This window comes from Triturus cristatus, chromosome 1_1, assembly GCF_964204655.1.
Source record: "Triturus cristatus chromosome 1_1, aTriCri1.1, whole genome shotgun sequence".
NCBI lineage: Eukaryota > Metazoa > Chordata > Amphibia > Caudata > Salamandridae > Triturus > Triturus cristatus.
The window spans coordinates 820,034,459-820,060,461 of NC_140579.1; the positions used below are offsets into that span (position 1 = coordinate 820,034,459).

A 26,003-nucleotide genomic window follows, 5' to 3' on the forward strand; every position below is an offset into this window, starting at 1 on the left:
GCCCAACTCTCTCACAACTGAAGTATATTTTCAGAGTTCCAAACTCTTCGCTGTGGGGCTGATTACATAACCAGCTTGCTTTCATAAGAGATTACAATGTTCGTACACATGTTTTTGCTGAAATTAGACCGTATATGGGGAGAATAATACACAGTTTATTTACTTGCAAAAACATTGCAGCTTGTTCTGTTCTGGAATCTAATACTGTGAAATAATACTTATGTTGCCATCCAGTAGCTGCATTTGGAATTGCATCCTGTTTTTCAAAGCTTTTACTTTGGGCGTCGATTGTAGGCTGAGTGATTTGACTTACTAGGACGTTGACCAAAATACCACATTGTCTCAATACCATTTTAGAAATCCATCCCCTTGGCCCCTCTCCCTGCCATCTCCCTAACAGCCCCTACAGAGTGTTCAGAAGCTGGATAGGGGGTGTACCAACTCCAGGACAGGGACCCATTGGTCCCTGCCCTTCACCTACCTGTAATGCCCCTAAATCTAGTATTTAGGGGCACCCTGAACCTTCCTTCCCCAGATCCCGAAATACAGAGAAGAGCAAGAAGAAAGAATACCTGCCCTGCAGCTGCTAAGAAGAGGAAGACACCAACTGCTTTGGCCCCAGCCCTACTGTCCTGTCGACCCTCGAACCTGCTCCAACCCGGCATCTCTTGTGGCCAGCAACCTCACAAACCCCGGAGGACCTGGCTACCTTTTGACTCTAAACCCCTGTGACTCCCATGAGTAGAGGCTCTCCTTAAAATCTACTTCTAATCCCTGGCAGCAGCCCAGAACCACGAACCCAGCACACTCTGCCCCAACAAAGCCTGGCCTGTGCCAGAGTGAACAAAGACCACGAGGACGACCCCACGGCGACTGTGACCCCTTGTCCGGCACCCAAGGACCTCCCTCGACACTCCTGAAGAAGCCTGCAGCCTCAGAACCAGATGCCCCCCCAACCGCGATCAACAGAGAGTAAGATTTCCTGACACCAAAAGGCACCCCTGCACCTGGCGCCCCGCGGCCCCCTGTGCCCAATCCCGGGTTACCTACCTATCCTCCAACTACCCAACTTACCTCTCGAAGTAGTGGTGGCACCTGAAGAATCTTCGTCCCCGAGTTTGCAGTCTTTCTAAACCGGAGATTTCCCATTGAAATGAATTGAGCACCCTAAGGCTCAAAAGCACCCTGCACCCAGCCGCCCGAGTGGCCCTGGCAGTGTAACCTCTACACCTATCTACTTCCCCACTTGCCCTGAGTAAGTGACCAGGAGCCCAGCTCCCACAGTCGCGTGGACCGCTAGTCAGCAGCCACCAACCAAGGCCCCCCCTACCTCTCTAAGGATAACATTGGGCCTAACTCTCTCTGCACCCGGCCGCCCTTGTGCCGGTGAGGGTGAACCAACTGTACCTACCTGACCCTGGGAGACCCCCGAGTCTATGCCCAGAACCTTAACTTTGCCAGTCGAGTACTTATCTTTAAACCGATAAGTCAATTTTCTCCATAGGGTAATATTTACTGGCTTTTCCTGAAATTTCTTCTAAGTGTGGACTTTTCAAAACTAAAAATATTCACCAAAAATCAGCCGAGTAACGAAATCGAAAATACTCACCTGCTCTTAGGTGAGCTCCCAGTGCTGGATCTTGGTGCCCAGCACTGACTCTGAAAAATACTTACAACTTTACTTATCAGTAACCCAATTTTCTCCCATAGGAAATCATTGACTGTTTTTCTGTGAAATTTCTTCTAAGTGTCAATTTCTGCAATCTTTAAATATTCTTTAAAAATCGTATAATATCTGAAAACGTAATTACTTACCTGTTTTGGATAAAGGCCCCAGTACTGAGTCTAGGCACCCAGTATTGGATTACAAAAGTAATGAGAACATACTATACCTGCAATTTGAATTTTCTGCCACAGGGAATCATTGACTGTTTTCTATGAAATATTTTCTAAGTGTCAACTTTTAAAATAGCAAAATATTGTCTAAAAATCATCACAGTACTTAAGTCGACTTTTATCACTTGATTCCAATTACTGACCCAGGAGTGAATATAGGATCCAGTCCTGGAATTCCAAAAGTAATCCTAAAAGTAATCTGTGGCAAATAACTTGAAACTTCCATTGAACTCAATGCATTATTGTGTTTAGAATTGTGTTGCCTATTGCAACCACTTGTAACTTTCTACACAAGTCAACTGCATATTGCAAAAGTATTTATATAAAGCATCTCATTCTGAGAAAGTATATTTTAATACCTATTGTTGGTTCTAAAATAAAACAAGCATATATTTTTTATATATAAACCATTGGCCTACAGTTCAGTTATTGAGTGTGTGAGACCATTTGCTGGCTGAGTGTGTGCAACAAATGCTTTACACACTGTCCTCTAATACTGCCTTACTGCTCGACCAAGCTACCACTTTAGAGAGTAAGGTTACCTCTGCCAAACCTCTGGGGACTGTGGACTCTGTACACCCTGTACCTATTTGGGAACAGTATATACAGAGCCAGTTTCGCACAACCATTGACTGTTTTTCTGTGAAATTTCGATTTTTCTCAACTGCTTATAGGTGGTACACTCGTGCTGGATCCAGGATCCAACACTGACCTAGAAAAAGTAACCATAACCCTACTTACCTGCTAAGTGAATTTCCTCCCATAAGATAACATTGGTAATTTGATTAGAAAAAGTTTCGAAGTGTCAACTTTTAAAATAGCTTGTGAGAAAGTGGCTCTGTATATACTGTTCCCTAATAGGTACAGGGTGTACAGAGTCCACAGTCCCCCAGAGGCTGATAGAGGTCAAAGTTAGGTATGACCTTACTCTCAAAAGTGGTAGCTTGGTCGAGCAGTAAGGCAGTACCAGAGGACAGTGTAAAGCATTTATTGTACACACTGTCAGCAAATGGTTTCACACACTCAATAACTGAACTCTAGGCCAATGGTTTATATATATAAAATATATGCTTGTTTTATTTTTAGAACCACAAAGGGGGTAAAAATATACTTTCTCAGAATGAGAGGTTGAATATAAATACTTTTGTCTTAAGCAATAAATTTGTGTAGACAGTCACAGTTGGTTGCAATAAACAATCCTATTTCCTAAACATAACAATGCATTGAGCTCAATGGTAAATTCAGGTTATTTGTAATAAATTACTTTTCAGATTACTTTTGGAATTCCAGGTCTGGCTCCTAGAACCAGCCTGGGGTCAGTATTCAGAATCAAGTGATGAAAGTCGACTTAATAACTGTAATGATTTTTAAATAATATTTAGCTATTTCAAAAGTTAGCACTTAGAAAATATTTCAAAGAAAACATTCAATGGATCTCTATGGCAAGAAATTCAAATTGCAGGTAGAGTACTTTATCGTTACTTTAGTAATCCAGGACTGGGTACCTAGACCCAGGACTGGGGTCCTTACCAAAAACAGGTAAGTAATTTCGTTTGCAGAAATGGTACGATTTTAAAAGAATATTTCAAATTTGCAAAAATAGACACTTAGAAGAAATTTCACAGAAAAGCAGACAATGGTTTCCTATGGGAGAAAAATGAGTTAGAGGTAAGTATAGTTGTGAAAACTTTTCAGGGTCAGGGCTGGGCACCAAGATCCAGCACTGGGAGCTCACCTAGGAGCAGGTGAGTAAATTCGTTTTTGTCACTTGGCTGATTTTTGGTGAATTTTTGCAGTTTTGAAAAGTTCACACTTAGAAGATTATTGAAGAAAAAGCCAGTCAATGTTACCCTACGAGGAAAATGAAGTTAGCGGTTTAAGGGTAAGTACTCGACTGGCAGAGTTGAAATTCCGGGCATGGACTCAGGGGTCCCCCAGTGTTAGGTAGGTACAGTTGGTTCACCCTCAGCGGTTTCAGGACGGCCGGGTGCAGAGAGAGTTAGGCCCAATGGTATCCTATGAGGGATAGGGGGGCCTTGGTTGGTGGCTGCTGTCTGGCAAGCCACGCGGCTGTGGGAGCTGGGCTCCTGGTCACTTACTCAGGGCAAGTGGGGAAGTAGGTTAGTGTAGAGAGGGCACTGCCAGGGCCATTCGGGCGGCTGGGTGCAGGGTGCTTTTGAGCCTTCGGGCGCTCAATGGAAATCAATGGGAATGTTCCGGTTTGGAAAAAGGCTGCAGGCTCGGGGACGAGGATGTTTCAGGTGCCACCACCACTTCGAGAGGTAAGTTGGGTAGTTGTAGGTTAGGTGGGTACCCCGGGATTGGGCACAGGGGGCCGCAGGGCGCCGGGTGCAGGGGTGCCTTTTGACGTCGGGAATCTTACCCTCTGGTTGATCGCGGTTGGGGTGGCACTTGGTTCTGAGGCTGCAGGCTTCCTCCGGGATGTCGAGGGGGGTCCTTTGGTGCCGGACTCAGGGTCACAGTCGCCGTGGGGTCGTCCTCAGGGTCTTTGTCCACTCCGGCACTGGCCAGGCTTGGCTGGTGCAGAGTGTGTTGGGTCCGCGGTTCCGGGCTGCTGCCAGGGGTTAAAAATAGGTTTCTTGAGTAGAGCCTCTACTCATGGGAGTCCCAGGGGCTTAGAGCCAAAAGGTAGCCAGGTCCTCCGGGGTTGGTGAGGTTGCTGGCCACGAGAGATGCCGCGCTGGTGCAGGTTCGAGAGTCGACAGGCCGGTAGGGCTGGGGCCTAAGCAGTTGGTGTCTTCTTCTCTTTTTAGCAGCTGCAGGGCAGGTCTTTGTTCTTCTTGCTCTTCATGTAATTTTCTATCTGGAATCTGAGGAAGGAAGGTTCAGGGGGCCCCTAAATACTAGATTTAGGGGCGTTACAGGTAGGTGAAGGCCAGGGACCAATGGGTCCTTGTCCTGGGGTGGGTACACCCCCTATCCTGCCTCTCTCCTGTGGGAGGGGGGCAGTAGCCTAATCCTGATAGGGTAGGGCCTCCCATCTTCAAGATGGCGAGAGCCCGGAGATGTGCTTCACCTCGCCTCCCCCACCTGAGGGGTGGGGTGGGCAGGCTGGCACATCCCCTGTCCTTGTATGGGGTTTCCGGCCAAGCTTCCCGCCAGAGTGGGGGGTTGCAGTGGCATGGGGAAACTCCAAATGGCGGCCTGCCTTTGAAGCTTCCCTTTGCTCATCCTGGGGGAGGAGATTTCTCACCTCACCCAGGATGTGCATTGTTGCAGGCCTGGGAGAGCAGGGGCTCTCCCACCCAGGGGTCCAGCAACGTGTCTGCTGTGTGGCAGCCTGGGCAGCCTCAGAGCAGACGTGGATTGTAAGTTAGCTGTAAGGGGGCATCTCTAAGATGTCCTCTGGGGTGCTTAGTACATTAAATCCTACACTGGCATCAGTGTGGGTTCAATGTGCTGAGAAGTTTGATACCAAACTTCCCAGGCTTCAGTGTTGTCAATATGGTGCTGTGGAGCTCGTGTTTGACAAGCTCTCAGCACCATGTACTCTTGAATGACAGCACTGCACTTACAGTGCCCAGGAATGGACCCGGGTTCTGTAGGGGTACAGGGCTCCTGCTCCTGTGTCCACACCATAGGCGTAATGCACCCAGCTAGAGGGGTGGCTGACATATGCCTTGGCAGTGTAGGTGATGGGCATGGTACACAGTGATGTGTGCCATGTCGACTCTTTGTTTTGTCCTGCACCCAGACACTCAGCCTGCAAGGGCAGTGTGTGTGTAAGGGTACAGTGCCTCTGAGGGTGGCACAATGAGTGCTGCAGCCCTTAGAGGCCTTCCCTGGCCACAAGGCCCTGGGTACCATTTACTAGGGGCTGACATGTGGCTAGGGTTTGCCAATTTGGAGTTTGTGTGGTTTAAGGAAGGAACATAGGCCCTGGGCACCTGATTGGCAGGAACCCAGGGTACACTCAATCGAAGTACATTCAGCAATTTAGCAAAAAGTGGGGGCATACCATGCAAGAAAGACGGCACTTTCTCACATAGCTAAATATTGCTTTCAAATCACAACAGTAACTAAAACGTATTTACTCACTTGTTTCGAAGAACTGTCCCAGGACTTAATCTAGGATCCAGTCCTGGAGTTAGAAAAGTAATCCTGAAAGTATTAAATTGCATTTAACTTAAAATTCCCATTGAGCTCAATGTATTATTGTGTTTGAAATTGAGTTGCCTATTGCAACAAACTAACTATTGCATTCCAAGTCAATTACCTTTTGCAAAGTATTTAACTAAAGTATCTCATTCTGAGAAAGTATATTTTGATACCTATTGTTGGTTCTAAAATAAAACAGCCATATATTTTTATATACAAACCGTTGGCCTAGAGTTCAGTTCTTGAGTATGAGACCATTTGCTGACTGAGTGTGTACAACAAATGCTTTACACTGTCCTCTGATATTGCCTTACTGTTCAACCAAGCTACCACTTTAGAGAGTAAGGTTATATCTAACTTTAGCCTCTGCCAAACCTCTGGGGGCTGTGGACTCTGTACCTATTTGGAAACAGTATATACAGAGCCACTTTCCTACACCCAAGACAGCCGTTTGCTTGAAAGGATACAGCCATGAGTGGGAAAGATCTTCCTAAACACATGAAACAAACATGGATGGGAAAATGAATTGGTGCATAGCCACAAAAAAAACAAAAAAAGAGGGTGGGGCAGTCAGAAGTAAACTGGTTAAGATTTGGTTCCTGTGACTAAACAGTTTTGCATCTTGATACTGAAAATGACAATTTAAAATGATATGGCCAGAGCACCAGTGGGTGCCCATGGACATATTAAAAGGCCTGGTCTAACTAACAGATTTGGGCAGATGATAGATATTGGTCACTTTTTATGTCTCATGAATAAAAAACAGCCTTTATAATCCTGACCAGTTGTTTCACGGCATGTTTATAAAAAAAAATGAACATAAAAATGCTTTAAAAAGTGCACTGAGCTTGACAAGAGTTGGCTACTGTAAACGGGAATTCTGAATGACCTGATCCAATGGAAGAATAGGGTTGAGGTGAGCTGGATGTGAACTCAAGATAGTCAGTACATGCAATGATTCTGTGTAGTCGTTATTACTTCCATGTTATATTTCAAAGCAACCAGCAGTAATTTTTGATAAAAGACTTCAGAGGATAAAAAAACGGGCTGGGATAAGTAATTGAGCAGATAACGAAAATGGAAGTGATCTCTAATTTTACATCAGTGATGCACCTTTTATACAAAGGGAAATATGAACCAACACTATCCATTTTCACCCTTACCCCCACAAATATTAATGAATACATAAATTCAAAAGTGAAATACCTGTCTTCCAGCATACCGAAGGGCAAGCTTCCCACTCACCAACGTCTGCACATCCTCTGGGCTGCAAAAAGTTTAATTGATATTTACTACCAATAAATGGAAAGTGTCCAGAATAATCACCACTGTATTGACAGACTATTGCATTGAGGCACTCTCAACTACAAAGATTGGATGTGATCTATTATCTTCTAACAGATATAAAACAAATACTACTGCATAAAAGTAAGCTAAAAGTGGATATTGAATAATACAATAAAAGGCTAAATATTTAAAATTGCTTGTCCAGGTGAGCATCTCCGATGTCCCAGAAGATCACCACTTGAAGAGTCCCCCAAGGTTCCACAATGTCCTCAGTAATCTTCAACCACTGCATGGAGCCCCGGCTGACTATGCACAACTATATCTGAAAGTCTCCCATGCTAGACATTCAAGCTCTCAAACACTGCCTGAACAGCAACAAGAACTGGATATGAAGCACCTATCTGAAGCTCAATTCCATTAAAGATTTCCTATTTACCAAGAACAAAAACACAGAAAATAGTACAAACTTGTCTCCCTTACCCAACTCTCAATAGCTTCAAACCCCAACTTTTACCCAGCGCCAAGTCACTTGGATTTCATCCTGGACATCAACTTCACCCTTAAAGACACATGGCTGAGAAAACAAAGATGGCCTGGTACCAAGTCTCAATGAAGACAGTGTAACAGTGAAGGAAACTGCTTTTTTATGTTCCAGTTGCCCCCCCCCCCCCCAACCTTTAGCCCCCTTTTTAGCTGCTAGATGCCGATTTGTGACTCAAACAGTACACTGGGGCCTGCTAACCAGACCTCCGTGCCAGTGCTCCTTACTTAAAACAAATTGAAGTTTGATTATTTCACAATTGGCTACGGACTTTAGCACCCTTGTAAGTCCCTAGTAATAGGTACCCCAGGTACCTAGAGCATGGTTACTAAAGATGGTCCCGTAATGACTGAAGTACATCTTATGCCGGCCCAAGGGAATAACCACACCAATTTCACACAGACTGCCACTGCAGGCTGCATGACATGGTCTAAACCATGTTTGAAAACGAATAGTTTACCTGTCGGTGTAGTTTTGCAGCTTGAAGATCTTTCTGGATTCACTATGCTGTGCATTATTCCGCGATCTGGTGGTTGGGTCCGGATTCGTAGTATTTCTTTTTTTATTGTAGCCCAGGTGGGCGTCGACGTCCCACCATTTGGTGCACCTCTCGTGACGTCGTCGTGCTTCCTGCGGAAGTCCCACCTTTGGTGCGCCATCTTCGGGTTCTTTTTTACTTTTTTTTTAACCCTAGGCGAATGATTAAATTATATGTCCACTTTTCTGTAGTATTTCATTCCTTCTGTACTTCTCTGTTTTTCCCCCTCTTCCTCCAGCCTCATCTTCCTGGCGGAGGTGGGTGGGTTCGCTAGTGAATCCAGAAAGATCTTCAAGCTGCAAAACTACACCGACAGGTAAGAAACTATTCGTTTTGCAGCGTGAATCTTTCTGGATTCACTATGCTGTGCATAGACTTTGTAGCGGTTTGTTATCTTTGTGGCGGCTGGGTGGTAGATGAGCGTTGGTCGTTGAAAATGTGTTGAAGCACCTTCTGTCCTACTTGTGCTTCCTTGTTCATCTGTATGTCCACGCAGTAGTGCTTGGTGAACGTGTGCACCGAAGCCCATGTTGCCGCCAGGCATATGTCCTGAATGGGCGTGTTTGCCAGAAAGGCAATGGTTGTCCCCTTTTTCCTTGTGGAGTGGGCTTGAGGCCCCTCCGTTAGCTCCTGTCCTGCCTGTGGCAAAACTGTATAGTTAGTGCAATCCATCTAGCGATGGTGCCCTTTGTCACAGGTCTCCCCATGAAACTCGATGCAAAGGACACAAAGAGCTGCTGAGTTTTTCTGTGCTCCTTGGTCCTCTCAATGTAGTGCATTACCGCTCTCCTAGCGTCTAGAGTGTGTAGAGCCTTTTCTGCGTTCGAAGTTGGGTTTTGAAAGAAACTCGCTATCTCAATACTCTGGTTCATATGGAACGCCGACACGACTTTAGGCATGAAGTGTGGGTCCGTTCTCAGGACAACCCTATCCTTGTGTATCTGTATGTAGGGCTCTTGTAGCGTTAGTGCTTGCAGTTCGCTCACCCTGCGTAGCGAGGTTATGGCTACCAGAAATGCCGTTTTCATAGTCAACATTTGCATTGAGGCCTTGTGTATGGGTTCATACGGTGCCTTCATAAGTTCTGTCAGGACCACGTTGAGGTTCCATGCCGGCGGCGGCAACCTTTTAGGTGGCACGATTCTTTTCGCTCCTTCCATGAATCTCTTTACTACCTGCGACGTAAAGAAACTTCCACCCTTCTCCCCTCTTGTGTAGGCTACTATCGCCGCTAGATGTACCCTTAGGGAGGTCGAGCATAGGTTACTTCTCAGAAGGTGCGTGAGGTATCTCAGCACTGTTGAGTCCTTAGTTATTTTATTTTGCAGCCCATTTTTCCTACACTATATTGTAAATCTTTTCCATTTCGCACTATAGCATTTGCGTGTAGTTGGTCTCCTTGCCTCCCGCAGCACTCGCATAGTGTTTGGAGGCAATCTAAGGTCCGCAAACTCCAAGTCTTCAGGAGCCATGCCGCCAGGCTGAGGCTCTCTGGTTCTGGATGTAGAACCTCTCCGTTCTGCATGGAGAGCAGGTCCTTTCTTCTTGTGAATCTGTGGGGATTCCCTTGAGCCATTTCTAGAATTTGGGAGAACCAAGTCTGCCTTGCCCACTGTGGTGCCACCAGGATCAGTGTCATGTTGCTGGTTCTGCATTTCTCGAGCACCCTGTGTAACAGTGGTATCGGCGGAAAAGCGTAGGCAAATGTCCTTGACCAGCTTATCCATAGGGCATTACCTTGGGATTGCTGATCTGGTTGCCTGGACGCGAAGCTTTGGCATTTTGCATTCTGGCGTGTTGCAAACAGGTCTATTGTGGGAGTTCCCCATTTCTGGAAAAGCTTCTGCGTTTCGTACCCATTGAGCTCCCACTCGTGTGAAGCCGAGGTCTGCCTGCTTAGCCAGTCTGCCTCCACATTGTCCTTCCCTGGTAGGTGAATTGCCAGCAGGTCTATCTTGAGAGGAATGGCCCATCTCCAAATCTCCTGTGCCAGAGTGGAAAGGGGGAACGACTGTGTCCGTCCCTGTTTGTTTATATAAAACATGGTTGTGGTGTTGTCCGTTTGAATCAACACTCTCCGGTTGTACAGGTGCTTCTGGAATGCCTTCAAGGCTAGCAGGACAGTCTTCAATTCCAGGTAATTGATATGTCTGACCGCATCTGCCGGAGCCCACAGACCCCTCACTCTGAGTTTGTCCATGTGTGCTCCCCATCCCCTTTGAGATGCGTCCGTGGTGATGGTCACAGTTGGGCTTGGTGGTGCCAGGCTTTTCCCTGTAGTTATGTTGTCCCTGTTCCACCAAGTTCTCTTCCTGCACTGCGTGCGTAACAACCACTAGATCTTCCCAACTTCCGCTTGCCTGTGACCATTGCTGTTGTACCCATTCTTGGAATGGTCTCATGTGAAGTCGTACATTTGGGACCAGGTGGATACATGACGCCATCATCCCCATGATCTTGCTCACTGTTCTCACTGTCAGAACTCGCCCCTTCTGGTAGAGGCTCGTCTCCTTCAGTAGGGCTTCTGCTCTCCTGTCGCTGGGCACGACTGTTCTGTTTATGGTGTTGATTTTTGCTCCCAGGAAAATCTTCACCTGTTCTGGCTTCATTGATGACTTCCCCCAGTGTATAGAGAACCCCAGGTTCGTCAGTGTCTTTGTCACCTGTGCAGCGTGTTTCTCGCACTTCTTGTGGGTGTTTGCTTTGATCAGCCAGTCGTCTAGGTAAGGGTACACTTGAATCCCCTTCCTCCGTAGGTATGCTGCGACTGCCGACAGGCATTTTGTGAATACCCTTGGTGCTGATTTTAGCCCGAAGGCCAGGGTCGTGAATTGGTAATGATCCTGGTTGATGCTGAATCTTAAAAGTCTTTTGTGCCTTCTGTTTATTGGGATGTGCAGGTAGGCATCTTTGAGATCCACGGTGGACATGAAGTCTCCGTCCCTTATTTGGGGCAGCACCTCCTGTAGTGATGTCATTTTGAACTTTTGCGTTCTGATGTATTTGTTTAGGTATCGCAGATCCAGGATGGGTCTGAGATTGCCGTCTACTTTTGGTACCACAAAGTAGTTCGAGTAGACCCCTTTGTTCCTTTCCTTGTAAGGCACTGGCTCGATGGCTCTCTTTTCGAGCAGCTTCTGTGTTTCCTCTCTGAGTTGAGCAAGCTCCTGACCTGAGCGTTGCCTTTTTTTTTTTGGTTTTCTGTTTGGAGGCGTCCCCTCCAAATCCACGCAGTAACCGTGTTGTATGACGTTCAGTATCCACTTGTCCGTGGTTATACGTTGCCATTCCTGTAGGTAGAGGCCCAGTCTTCCGCCTACCGGTGTTGGATGTTCGTAGGCGATCGGGTCTCTTCCCCCCCCTCGTTGTTTTTGCACTGCGCCTCACCCCTGGGGGTCTGTTGTGGGTGGGCATCCCCATGCGTGCCGAGTCACTTCGATGAGGGTTGGTCACCCCCTCGTCTCCTTTGGCCACGTCTGTTTCCCCTCCCACTAAACGACTGGCCCCGAGGCTGGTACTGCCAGTTTTGTTTTTGCTGACTTTGCTGGCCGTGACTTTCACCCTGCTGTCCTTGCTGGAACGTCTGGTGCGACGCTCCCTGCTGGTTACCCCCTCTACCGTAGGGTCTCCTAGTTGGAGTGCCTCTTCTCATCCCCCTGAACTGTAGGGCCCCCATGGACCTTGCCGTCTCGTTCTCTTTCTTCAGCTGGGTGAGCTTTTCGTCCACTGTCGCCCCGAATAGTGTTTCCCCGTTGAAAGGGGTGTTTAATATGTTGCTCTGCACCTCCTGTTTGAATCCAGAGATTCTCAGCCAGGCCTGTCTTCTTTCGGTGATCCCTATGGCCATCAGCCTGCTTGAAGTTTCCGCCCCGTCCAATGCAGTCTTAATGCATGAATTGGCTATATTTTTACCTTCTTCCACAAGGTGGGAGGCTCTTTGGCGGTACTCTTCAGGGAGGTGTTTCACTAGTTCCCCCATCTCGTCCCAGTGCTGGTGTCGATTGAGAAGCGCGTTGGAATTCGCCATACGCCAGTGCATGGCGGCGTTCCTTTCGACCTTCCTCCCAGTGAGGTCCATCCTCCTGCTTTCCTTATCGGGGGTGACCCCGAGGTCGCTGGCACGTTGGCCCTTCTCCTGGCCGTGGAAGCGATGATTGAGTCGGCAGTGACCGCTCCCTTGATGTAAGGCGGGTCCAGGGAGGAGTGCTTGTACTTCTCCGTCCTGGGCGTGATGGACCGGCATGTTGCTGGTTCCTTAAAGGCCTCCTTCCCTTGGTTCATTACACTTTGGAGCATGGGAAGGAACTGGCTCCTCGTCTGAATGGGGAGCAGCGTTTCGAGAAGGAAATCAGCTTTCGGTTTCTCCTCGTCCAGTTTTACCCCAATGGCTGCTGCAGCACTCCTGACGACCATATTGTACACCCCGATGTCGTCGGGCGGCAAAGGCCTCGAAGGATGTGTGTCCACGGGCTCTTCGGGATTTTCGGCGTCGATGTCTTGCCATTCCAGCTCGTGAGTGGTTGATGGCGCCGAGCCGTAGAACGACTGCTGGTCGTCTTCCTAGTCTTCGCCTTCATAGTAGGGGGCTTCCTCCTCCTCCTCATGATCTCTCGGCAGCCCTTCGGTGTCGAATTCGTCCTGTTCCTCGATCTCGACGACGTCCGTTGACGGAGCCGTTGGAATTCTGAAGTGTTTCATTTTGGCGTCGAACTCCTTCCTCTGAAGGATGCTCTCCATCTCCGCCTCGAGCCTTCTCTTCTTTTTCTCCATCTCGGAGATGCTTTCGACGTCGACAGCAGGTCTTTTCGACGGAGCTTGCGTCGACGCTGGCTTGTATTTCTGCGTCGAACGCCCCGTTTCGTGGGCTACCTTCGACGAACTCTGCCTTTCGGCGTCTTTCGGCACCAGGGAGTCCTTTTCGCAGGATCCGCTCGGCCTTTTGTCCACGGATCCACCCTTGGTCGTTGGAAGTTTTCGGCGCCGGTGCTCCTTTTGAGGACTTTGACTCAGATTTTCGAGAGTCACTCAGGTTTTCGAGGCCCTTTCGGGGGTTTTGAACTCGACGATTCTCTTACCTCGTCAGGCGTTTTCTTGTCGGTCTCTACGATCGTGAAGTTTTCGGGTTCCTCGGCAATGTTGTCCTCATCGTCGGTGGAGAGGCCCAGATCGTAAAGGGACGGGGCCTTACCCTTGCCTTCCATGCTGAAGTTGGCTCTTCTCTGGCGTTCTCTCACCTGGAGCGTCTTCGGCGCGAAAGCTGAACAGGCGGTGCAGTCCTTGCTCGGGTGGTCGATCGGTAGGCAAAGGTTGCAGACCGGATGCTGGTCCTTCTGCGCGAACTTGTGGTGGCAGTTAGGGCAGAATTTGAACAGTGTCTTGTCCATTGCGCTCAGAGCCTCCGAGTGCGCATTTTCCAAGGGCGTCGAAGAAAATTCGTGAAAACTCTTCCTTCTTCGCGTCCCGGATGTAAGTTATTCCTCTGTGAGATCTTAGTAGTTCTTTCCTCGACGAAACTTGCGTTTTCTCCTTCTTCCTTCGATTGAAATCCTGGTGACGATCCAGACCCAACGGCGGAAAAAAGAATCTGAAGATGGCGCACCAAAGATGGGACTTCCGCAGGAAGCACGACGACGTCACGAGAGGTGAACCAAATGGTGGGACGTAGACGCCCACCTGGGCTACAAAAAGAAAAAAAAAAAAAGAAGAAGAAAGACTACGAATCCGGACCCAACCACCAGATCGCGGAATAATGCACAGCATAGTGAATCCAGAAAGACTCACGCTGCAAAACATGATATAGCACACTTGTGTGCCATGCAAAGACACTGCATGGGCTATATGTAATTTCCCCCTACAGCAGGACTTTTAGCACTAAGACAGGGGGTATTGTATCATGTGAGGACATACCAGCATGAGCAGATATGCCCCTGTAATGTCTAGTCCCATTGCTGGATGTTACAAGTGAGCAGGGAAGCCATTTTAAAGTCTGTACTGGGCACTGGTCAAAACGAGTTTCCCAGCTACACAATTGCTTCACTGAAATCTGTGGTGTTTGGCATCGTAAACCTCATATTAATAAAACCACACTGATTCCAGTGATGGATTTATTAATACATGCACCTAGAGAGTACCTTAGAGGTACCCCCTGAAGCCTATAAGCCCTGTAGAGTGCTGGCCAAATAGCCCTGTGTAGCCTGACACCAGAGACAAGTCTATTTTCAATTCCTCCTCACCCTGCAGGTGAGATCTCAAAGGTCAGAAACAATGACTGCTCTGGCAGGATAGCTAGTTAATTAGCGTGTCAAGGCAGGAAGCTTCGAAGAGCACCCCGTCTTTGATATGGAGCATGGTTTACGCCAGACCTGAGAGATCCCACTGTGAGAAGTTGGCCTGATGTATGATGTCACTAGTTCTAGTGTACACCTTATATCAGTCCAAACAGCCCTTATGGTGATTGGTTGTAAAGTCAACCTTATAGACCAGCTATCCTAGTGGTAGCATGGACAAGAGCAGTCTTAGGCTAAACTCTGAATGGCATGTGAAGCCAGCTGTGATACCATATATAATCCCTTGAATACCAAATGAAAGGACACCACAACAGATATATATATAAAATAAAGTGTATTTATTCTAAGCAAACCCTCAGCACTCTTTATGAGTTTAGAGGTAAGTACAACCCAGTCTTATTTAAGCATACATTAAGTCACCCAGGTAAGTAATACAGTTAGGCCCTAGGGGCCACGCAAACCATATACTAAGTAAGTGGTATAAGGACCCCTGTCACGGAAATAGGATAGGCCTAGGCCTAGGGAATCGCTGGGGCTACACTACACTAGCAAAAGTTAGGAAGTGGGAGGCCCACGGGATTCAGGTGCAGAGTGGAAACACTCAAGCGTAATGCGTAAAAGTCGATAGAAATAGTACTTGTTAGAAATTAACAGTTTAAGGACACTTCTGAAGCAGCTAGAGAGTCGAGACTCGGAAACTAGACCCTAGGATAGTCACTACCCTTGTGAGCACCGAAGTACCCAAGTTACCTAGCCCACAGGCTGCGGGTGCATAGGTGTGAACTTGCGTCGGGTTTCGTCGTGGACTTCTATGGATGCCTGAAGGAAAGATGCTGACAGGCAGTCAGTGAAGAGTGTCCGGTGGATCCCAAGGCTGGGATCAAGAAAAAAAGGAGACCTGCAAGCAGAAGGAACAGAGTCAAGGTCACTAGCCAGTGACCACGTGGAACCAGGAAGGAACCAGGCGATGTCGTGAAGATTGCAGGTGAAGGTGAAGCTGGTCGCTGCAGCCACGAGGACCAGGGAACGTCGAGGACGACCAGGACCAGGAGGCGAGCTGTCCGACGAAGGCTCTTGCTGTCGGCGGCGTCGAAGTTGGACTAGGACTCACCAAGCGGAACCCATGAAGAACGGAGGACTTGCTTCTGGTGCAGACCAGGAAGGTCTGGGGTGCTTCTCTTTTGCAAGGAAGCGGGAGCCAGTCTGGAGGAGCCAAACCAGCAGTGAAGATTTCTGGATGCGTCGTCACAAAGGCCACTAGCCAACGGGCAAGCAACCGGACAGACGCGGCAAGCAGGAAAATGCAGAAGGGCCCCACGCAGGACTCGTGGAGTGTGGAGGGCTGATCTTCGGTGCAGATGGTGCTTGGGGTTGGGGCTTCTCAATCCCCGGTGCACAACTTCGAGGGTGCCTCAGAAGCTGCGCTGGAAGATACTAGCCACTTTTCCCAGGTAGCCGGTCCCACGTCTCTCGTCGCCTCCACGGATCTCAGCTCGGCTGTGGATGTGGATCAGGGTCGGAGAAGTCTGGAAGTCAAGGCTCTGGTCGGGCTCTGCAGTCGGTCCCTCGTAGAACTTCAGCAAAGCAAAGGGTAGTCTCTTGATGGTGCCTGTTTGCACAGGGTAGCCACTCCTTGGCCACAAGGGAGATTCTTCAGTCTTCTTCTTTCGTCGAATGTCAAAGGTCCAGAGTTTCTGTTCAAATTGCAGGTGCAGGATAATCTAATCTCCTGGGGCCCAGCTACCACTCTTATACTAATCTGGGGGGCTGGGTTACCTGCTAGGTCACGCCTTATGGGTGGGACCTGGGAGGGGGGTGGTTACACCCCCTTCCCTTTGTCCAGTTTCGCGCCAGGACTGGGGCTGGAGTGCACCAGCACCGGTTTGAACTGGACTATGCATGGGACACCTTGTGTGCCCCAGGCATGTCTCATTCCTTTCAGCCCTCCCTGCCCCAATACACTAAAGTCTGTCTGGGGAGGTGCTAGCACCTCCCCAAGCAGGAAACCTATTGTCCAAGCCTCCCTTGCCGGGATCACTCCCAGCAGCAGGAGGTCAGACTTGTGTCTGTGGCAGCAGCATCCATTTTGTGATGCGGAGGCTTTGGTTAGAGTTAAACAGCAAAGTAGGATTTTAACATGTCTCTCCCTCTAGAAGGGAGGAATAATATCCTCATCACCAGAAATGGTATGGGGGTATTATTCCAAAGTGTTAGACACCTTACACGACATGTTTTGATAAAGCCCAACCATAGTTACCATAACCGTTTAAGATTATAAGGCACTTTAAGAGTATATGGTAGGCTATATCATAGAACAGCTATAAGGACATGATTCCGAAAGCTGCAGACAGGCTCAGCTCATGCTAGAGCACCATCTCACATGTTACCAAGCACTCTGCCTCCAGGATTGTTAAGGCCTGCCATAGGAGTGACTGATAGGTACACATGTGTCTATATATAAGGGTAGATATAGGCATACTATAGCTAAGCAAGGGGTGATTACACGACCTTGCCCCAGCTGAGTGATCAGCCAGTTGTGTCTGATTGGAAGGCCAGAACAGGGGTGGCATAATACATGCTGCAGCCCCTGGGAGGCCTAGGGTACACCTATGCCCTGGGTACCTAGGGTACACTGTACAGGGTCCAATAAGGTGATCCTTACCAATTGGGAATGTACCTAGGGTACATGGAGTCCATTTTAAAGAGAGAGCAGACAGCCTGAGACCCTGAATGGCAGGATCTCAGGCCAACTAAGTCGAAAAACCAGCTAGACGCTAGGCAAAAAGTTGGGGGTAACCATAGTCAGATATCCACCTTCCTACACCCACCATCTTGCTACTACAGTATGCATGGGATGGTGCAGACAGACAACGTCAACATGGCACACTTCTTGTGTGCTATGCCAACTAGCACTGCCTAAAGTATAGGTGAGTGAACCCTCCAGCAGGCATTGCAGGCCTAAGGTAGGGTGCATTATACCACAGGTGTGGGTAAAGCCGTATGAGCAGATATGCCCCTACAATATGTAAGGCCATTCTTAGACAATGTACCAGGAAAGCCACAGAGAGTACACCGGCCGGAAACTTGTCAACTTGAGTTTTCCAGCACCATGATGGCTTCTCTGAACCCAGGAGTGTTTGTTACCAAACTACTCCTTTCAATAAACCCACTCTGATGCCAGTGTGGGATTTATTGTATCATATACTCAGAGGGTATCTCACAGGTGCCCCTGAAAACTTACCAACCCTGGTGTTACAGACTGGCTGTAGGCAGTCTGCCACAACCAGACATGTGTCTGTGTGAGAAAGTGCCCTCTTTCTTGCATGGTATGCCCCCACTTTTTGCTGTATTGCTGATGTACTTTGAGTGTGCCCTGGGCTCCTGCCAATCAGGTACCTAGGGCCTGTGTTCCTTCCCTAAAACAGCATTGAAGCCTAAACCCAATTGGCATCTCTGGCCACATGTCAGCCCCTGGTAAATGGTACCATAGGTACCCAGGGCACTGTGACCAGAGAAGGCCCCTAAGGGCTGCAGCACTTATTGTGCCACCCTTAGAGGCAACACACACACAAACACTTTGCAGGCCGAGTGTCTGGGTGCATAACAAAACAGACGACATGGCACACATCCCTGTGTGCCATGCCCACAAACCACTGCCCTGGCATACATCAGCCACCACTCTAGCTGGGTGCGCAATGCCAGTGGCGAGGGTATAGGTGAATGAGCCCTGTACCCCTACAGTACTCGGGTCCATTCCTGGGCCCTTTAAGTGCAGTGCTGCCATTAAGAGTATATGGTGCTGGGAAGTTGTCATTACGAACTCCACAGCATCATAATGGCTACACTGAAGACTGGGAAGTTTGGTATCGAACTTCTCAGCACATTAAACCCACACTGATGCCAGTGTGGTATTTAATGTAAAATGCACCACAGAGGGCATCTTAGAGATGCCCCCTGAAAAACGACCAACTACCAGTGACCTGACTGAGAGGCTGCGCAGGCTGCCACCACCAGACATGTTTCTGGACCCCTGGGTCGAGAGCCTGCTGCTCTCTGGGGCCTGAAACAATGCACATCCTGGGACAAGGTGCCAAGCCTCCTCCCCCAGGATGGGCAGGGTTCACGAAGGAGAAGCTTCAAAGGCATGCCGCCCTTTTTAGCCTCTCCAGACCATTTTCTGCTTTCAGCAACTGGTCCCCACTGGTACTACCCCCCAACTTTGGGCAGGAGAACCGGCAGGAAAAACAAGTGAGGAAGAGGTGTGCCCACCTCTGCCAACTCCACCCCTAAGGTGGAGGAGGCGAGGTGAAGCACAACCTCGAGTCCCCGCCATCTTGAGGATGGGGGGACCCAGCCAACCAGGGACAGGCTCCTGCCCCCCTCCCACTGGAGAGTGGCAGAATAGAGGTGTACCCACCCCAGGGAAGGGACCCATTGGTCCCTGTCCTTTACCTACCTGTAATCCCCCTAAATTTAGTATTTAGGGGCACCCTGAACCTTCCTTCCTGAGATCCAGCAACAAGAAAAGGACGAGAAGCCGTGCAGAGCTAACAAGGACACGACGCCCACTGACTTGGCCCCAGCCCTACAGGTCCGTCTCACCTCGAACCTGTTCCTGTGAAACACTGGCGTGTCCAGCGGCCAGCAACCTCAAAAACCCCGTATGACCCGCCTGCATTCACTTTCCAAGCTGCTTCTCCCGTGAACACCAGACGTGTTTGAACTGCAACTTCTGGTGCCAGCCAGAAACCGTGAATCCAGCACACTCTGCACCCGCCGAGCCCGGCCTGTGTTTGAGTGAACAAACACCACGAGGAGGTCCCCCCCACCGGCGATCCTGACCAGAGATCCGGCGACCCCGACCTGCCTCAAGCCTCCAGACAACGCCTGCAGCCTCAATCCAGAAGACCCCCCCCCCCCCCCTACCAGAGCAGGTAAGAAAATCCGACGTCCAAAGGCACCCCTGCACCAGTCACCCCACGGCCTTGTGTGCCCAACCCAGTGGTGCCTAACCATCCCCCTACATCCCAACTTACCCCTCGAAGTGGTGATCACTCTTGGAAGATCTTCGTCCCCGAGCCTGCAGTGTTTTTGTCCCAGAGAATCTCCATTGAATTCAACAGGGCACCCGACCTCAAAACTGCACCCTGCACCTGGCTGCCCTAGCGCAGCAGAGGGTGCCCCTTTGGTGCTAACTTGGTCTCCAACGTGCCCAGAGCTTAACCCTACAAGCTTTGCTCCCACAACCCTGTGGCCTGCTTGCCAGCAGCCACCAACCGGAGCCCACCCTGGCCTCCATAGGATAACATTGGGCCTCAACACACTGCACCCGGCAGCCCTAGCGCCACTGGGGGTTAAACAGTGCATCATTGACCCTGGGAGACCCCTGAGTCTAACTCCAGAACCCTAACTCAAAAGACCGATTACTTACCTTGAAACCGATAACTCATTTTTCCTCATAGGATAACATTGACACTTTCTCCCAAAAAGTGTCGACTTTTGAAAACTAAGAATGTTCCTTAAAAATCGCACAAATAACCTAACCGATTTTTCTCAACTGTTTGCAGGAAAGGTCCCAGTGCTGAACCCAGGTGTCCAGCACTAAGTAAGAAAAGTAACTAAAAAATAACTTACCTGTGAATTGAATTTCTTTCCATAGGATAACATTAGGGGTTCTTTGTGAAAAAGTATTTAAGTGTCAACTTTTGAAATACAAGAATATTCTTTAAAAATCGTACGAACTGCAAAAACGTAAAATCATACCTTTAACCAAAACGCATTTACTCACCTGTTTTCAGGAAATGTCCCAGGGCTGAATCTAGGATCCAGTCCTGCGGTTAGAAAAGTAATCTGAAAAGTAATTAACTGCATTTTACTTGAAAAAAAAAAAAAGAAAAAGCCCATTCCATTGAATGTACTATACCTGCAATGCGTTGCAATCTGCTTTCTTAAATCTGTAAGCAAAACCAGTACCAGTTATACTGCAATTCTGAACTGTGTTCAAAAAAGTCAATTACTACTGCAAAGTATTTATATGCTTACCTGTAACAGGCTTGCATGGTTCTGGAAATAAAACGGTACATTTGTACATACAAAACAATTGGCCTAGAGTTCAGTTCTTGAGTGAGTGAGACCATTTGCTGACCGAGTGTGAACATCAAATGCTTTACACTGTCCTCGGATACTGCCTTACTGCTCGACTAAGCTACCACTTTAGAGAGTAAGGTTCTATCCAACTTTAACCTCTGCCAAACCTCTGGAGACTCTTGGACTCTATACACACTCTACCTCACTTTGGTGCAGTATATATAGAGCCAGTTTCTTACAGTCTGGACCCTGGGTCGAGAGAGACTACTCTGAGACCAGAACCAATGCACATCCTGGGCGGAGGAGTCACACCTCCTCCCCCAGGATGGGCACAGTTAGAGAGGGAAGTTTCAAAGGCTTACCACCTTTGTAATGCAACCCCCAGCCTCTGCTACTAACAGCAGATGGCAGCCCCCAATTTACACTCCTACTTTGGGTGGGGAAACCGGCAGGAAAACTTGAGAATTGGAGGTGTCCCACCTCTGCCTACTCAACTCCTAAGGTGGGGGAAGTGAGGTGAAGCACATTTTTCAATCCCACCATCTTGAAGATGGGGAGAACCCGCCAATCAGTGCTAGGTCTATGCCCCCTCCCACAGGAGGGTGGCATAATTGAGGGTGAAGTCACCACAGATAAGGTGCCCCATGCCCCTGCCTGCTACTCCCCTAAAACACCCCTAAATGGAGTATTTAGGCAGCTCCCCCAACCTGGAAACTAGTTCCTGCTAACTTTAGCAGGACTAAAACGACACCATGCTGCGAATGCCTGAAGACTACTGACTTGGCCCCAGCTCTACCGGCCTGTCTCCAGCTACAAAGACCCTGCAAAGACAACGCCTGTCCTGCATCCATCGACTTCAAGAACCTGGGGAAGACTGCTAGCCCTTCGACAAAGACAAGACGCTCCTGGGGACAGTGGCTCTGTCCACAAAGAAATCTACACAAAGGACTGTGGAGCCCTCATCCATGAGTCCTGCTAAATCTGCAACAGACACCTCCGGCCAGTGTCCACCGACACAGAACATGTTCCCCAGAAATCCTGATCTCAAGTCCAGCATTGGCTGACCCCTCCTGGACTCCACAACGTCACCTACAGCCTGAATCCAGAGGCTCGCCCTGACCACGACCGGCTCCAGTAAGAAGAATCCAACGTCTAAAGGCAACCCTGCATCCGAAGCCCCCGAGCCTTGGTGAGCTGAACAGACTGCCCCCACGACCTCCTAAATGTCTACTTACCTCTGCTGTCGCTGGTCTCTCTCCTGCAACCTCCGGAGTGGTGCCCGCAGCATGTCTGAAGCAAATTCTCCATTGAAGAGCACTTGGTGCCCAACTCTGTATTTGCACCTTGCACCCGGCCGCCCCAGTGCCACTGGTGGTGTAAGTTTGGTGCTGCTTTGTGGCCCCCTGTGCTTGCTCTAGCCCCAAAGCTTGGCCCCTACAACTGATCTACCTACCTGCAAGCAGCGTAGCTTCGAGGACCCCCAGTCTCCATTGAAACGCATTTGACCAAACTCACGATTTTGTCCTCTGCACCCGGCCGCCCATGTGCCGCTGGTGGTACAGTTTTGGTACTCACCTGACCCCTTGCTGACCTTTGGTCCGGAAGACTGGAACGGTTAGTTGCATTTTTACCTGTATAAACGCATTATTGTTTTCCTCCATAGGATAATATTGAACTCTTTGAAAATTGCACTGTCGACTTTTGAAAGCTCTAAGTATTTTTCCTAAAACCAGCATTTCCCTTATTGCGCAGATCTTGGTCTTAAAATGAATCTCAAAGCTTATTTTTATAAAATTGGCGTGGATCTCCTTTTTGAGTTGAGTGTATCTTAATGGGTCAATGTTGTGCAATATATGTCTTACACTCCTCTGTGCTAGGCCTAAGGCTGCTCGCCCACACTAGCAGTAAGAGCACTTTGGCTTTTTATTGAGCCTTGTACACTTCTGGGGAATCTATAGACTCTGTGCACTGTACAACCACATAGTGGCATACCATATACAGAGTCCGCTTCCTACAGTTGCACTTGAAGGCTTAGTACTTTTTCTTCACCATATGGGTCACTGACTTAGAAGGTCTTCATACCTTGTAGAATAATGCTTTGCAAAACTAGTAGGAATGGACTTGTTATTGTGCTGGCATTAGTGTTTCTAAAAGGCAGCAGGATTCTGCCTCCTCTTTTTGTAGCTGCATGCCATAGGTCTCTCCAGCTCTTTTCATAAATGCTTGGTGCAGTGAGATCTGGTAGGGATGGTCTATGTGGATAAGAGTTAATCTGCTCTTAAGGTAAATCTGTCAGCCATGTGTCTTTACCCTGATTTTCTTCTTTTAGGGGTACCGCTGACTCTTAAGTATATATTTCCAGGGCTCTTGCCTTAGTTCAGGAGTTGATGGGGCTAAATCTTCCTCCTGCTCTAGCTTGGGCTCTCCCATGGGTCTTATGTTGCCTCCTTTAGTGGGAATTCTAAACATCTTTTGGATTCAAATCGGTTCTTTACCTTTTTAGAATCAATCATTTTTATTGAGTGATACACCTGCAAAGTACACAGCTCAACTGCCTACATCCTTCGGTCGGCAGAGCTAAACAGAATAGGCCATACACAGCGCACAGGTCTACAGCCCGGAGGGCGACCCCGCAAGATGATGGAGCACAGGCCAGGCCTGTCAGGCAATTGCTCATGTATCACATTTAGAAGACACGTGCAAAAACAAAACAGAGAAACAACCCCCCAACCCTCCCCACCCTCTCCGCATCAGCCTCTACCCTCCACCCCGAAGTCCCGAGAGTCAACAGTCTTAATAATAGAGAAGTCAAACCTCCCCATTGGTCCCTGCCGGTTCCAAAGGGATAAGCTGAAGAATTTGCAAATATTTGGGGCACGTAACTTCTCGCAACTCCTTCCACAGAAGCCGCAAGAAAAGGCCCCAGAGCTTCACGTATTCCGAGCCCCTCCCATCCAGTCTGAGCGATAGGCGCTCCATCGCAAGCCGGTGCCAGAGCCACCGGAGCCAGTCTCTCGGGTCTGGCACAGCCGGAGAGCCCCACTGCGCCAACACAACCTGCCGCGCCGCCAGCAGCGCCAACGTAAGCTGCCCACCCCTCAGCGTGCGCAGGGGAAAGGACTTGGGATGAGGGAGACCCAACAGTGTGTGCACGGGTTCCCGCGGCAGCTTGATCTGAAACGCCTCATCAAGGTCGTCCAAGATCGCCGCCCAATACCGCACCAGCTTTGGGTATCGACACAACAAGTGAACGAGGGTGCCAGGGTGTCCACACCCCCGCCGGCAAAGACCAGATTTAGTAGGGTCCCAAAACTGAATGCGCGCTGGAGTAGAATACCAATATGCTGCCACCTTGTAGGCAGATTCTGCCCCCGCCATGTCCGACGCTGTATGGTGGGCGCAATAGAAAACATGCTACCATTCCTTGCTCGTTAATGGGCGTCCCAACTCAGTCTCCCAACGAACCTGCGCCTTAGACCGCTGCTGCCTAGGACGCGCCATTATCATTGCATACAGTTCCGAAATGAGCTTCCGATCATCCTTCTTATAAACCAACCAGCGCTCAAAAGTAGTCAAGGGACGGGACAGCAAGGCGAAGTTGGAGGGGAGGGTCACCCAATGTGCTAGTTGTGCGTAGTGGTAGGCGTCTGTGTTCGGCAGGGCAAAATAGTCTTTGCGCAGTTGGGCGAAAGGGATCATTCCATCCGGTTCCAAAAGGGAGCCCACTTTTACTTCCCTCCTCCCACCAGCGCAGGAAAACAGGAGACGCACATCCTGGCGGAAAATCAGGATTGTCCTTGATAGGGGTCATAGGGGAGGGGAACGTGGTCCACCCCCTAGAGCCCACTAACTGATACCACAACTTAAGAGTCGGAGAGGTCACCAGGGATGAATAAAGGCCCCAATGCCTTATGCTTCCGCGTAAGCCAGAGCTCACGCCAGATATTACAACCAACGACCGTCTGGTCCATAAAAAGCAAGGGCTTGCTGGACGAAGGCCGGTTCCACTCCGTAACATATCGGAGGCAAGAGGCCTGATAATACGCCCTTAAAAGCGTAAAAAACCCAACCTCCCGGCAGACTTCGGCGAAGTAACAAGCTGCAAGGCGAGTCTCGGCCTTCTATTACGCCACAGGAACTTATTAAGCAGGTCCTGTAACTTGCGGAGAGTAGCTGGTGGCTGCTGCGTCGGGAGCATCTGGAACAAATAAAGGATCCTCGGCAGCACAGTCATCTTTACCGCCGCAAGCCGCCCATACCAGGCAAGGCCAAGACGAGACCAATCGGATAAGGACTTAGCAGTTTGCTCCACCAATAGTTGGTAATTGAGGTGGGCCGTTTTAGCAACAGAAGAGGTCAAGCGGATACCCAGGTAGGAGATGTCAGAGTGCACCTACTGGAAGTCAAAGTCCCGCTGTAAGTCACAGATGTCATCTTCAGGGATAGAAAGATTAAGCACCAGCGATTTTGAAAAATGTACTTTAAATCCTGCTACCAATCCAAAGTCAAGAAGCTCTCGTGTCAGATACCGCAGGGTGGTACGCGGTTGAGTGAGGGAGAGGATAACATCGTCCGCATAGAGACGAGGTTTATGGATGTCGGCATAGGAATAAAACCTGATTGATCCGGATCTATTATGCTATCCATCAACGGACTGAGACGCGCCGCCAGAATACTCGAACAATTTGGCGTCGATATTCAAGAGGGAAATTGAATATGCTACTTACCAGTATGCATCTGTTCTTGGCATGTAGGGCTGCTGACATTCATATCTGTGCATAGATCGCCGCCTAGTGTTGGGTCCGGATGATTGCACATTGTTGTCCTGGAAGAGTCTTCGAAGTATCACGAGATAGGTGGCTCCTCCCCTGGACTACAGTGCGCATGGGCATCCTCTCCATCCTTAGATTGTTTTTCGCCATTGTGGCAGTGATGGAGTAGATACAGTAAGTGATGACCATGCTATACAGTAATTCTGAGTGCTGCAGCCGCTACAGGCGCCGGGGAGGAGGGTGGGCGATATGAATGTCAGCAGCCCTACATGCCAAGAAGAAGATGCATACTGGCAAGTAGCATATTCATTTCGAGGCATGTGGGCTGCTGAATTCATATCTGTGCATAGATTATATAAGCAGTCCCTCCATTAGCGGCGGCTGCCCGTGCCAGCTGCAGCAGTCTGAAAGAGTTTTGAGAACAGCCTGTCCTACAGCTGCCTGCTGTTTTGAGTGTACATCTACACAGTAGTGTT

At 49.0% G+C, this 26,003-nt stretch overlaps 1 protein-coding gene across 4 annotated transcripts in view; it reads right to left on the reverse strand.

The window, feature by feature from the left end:
- LOC146871121 (26S proteasome non-ATPase regulatory subunit 11) overlaps positions 1 to 26,003 on the reverse strand; it is a 922,247-nt gene that overhangs the window by 610,848 nt on the left and 285,396 nt on the right. For all 4 annotated transcript variants that reach the window (XR_014980477.1, XM_085650288.1, XM_085650291.1 and 1 more), the window contains one exon: positions 7,222 to 7,282. Coding sequence is in view for 3 of the 4 variants with exons in the window: in XM_085650288.1 (XP_085506414.1) it covers positions 7,222 to 7,282 (61 nt within the window). In the remaining variant the exon portion in view is untranslated. The remainder of the gene's footprint in view (positions 1 to 7,221; positions 7,283 to 26,003) is intronic.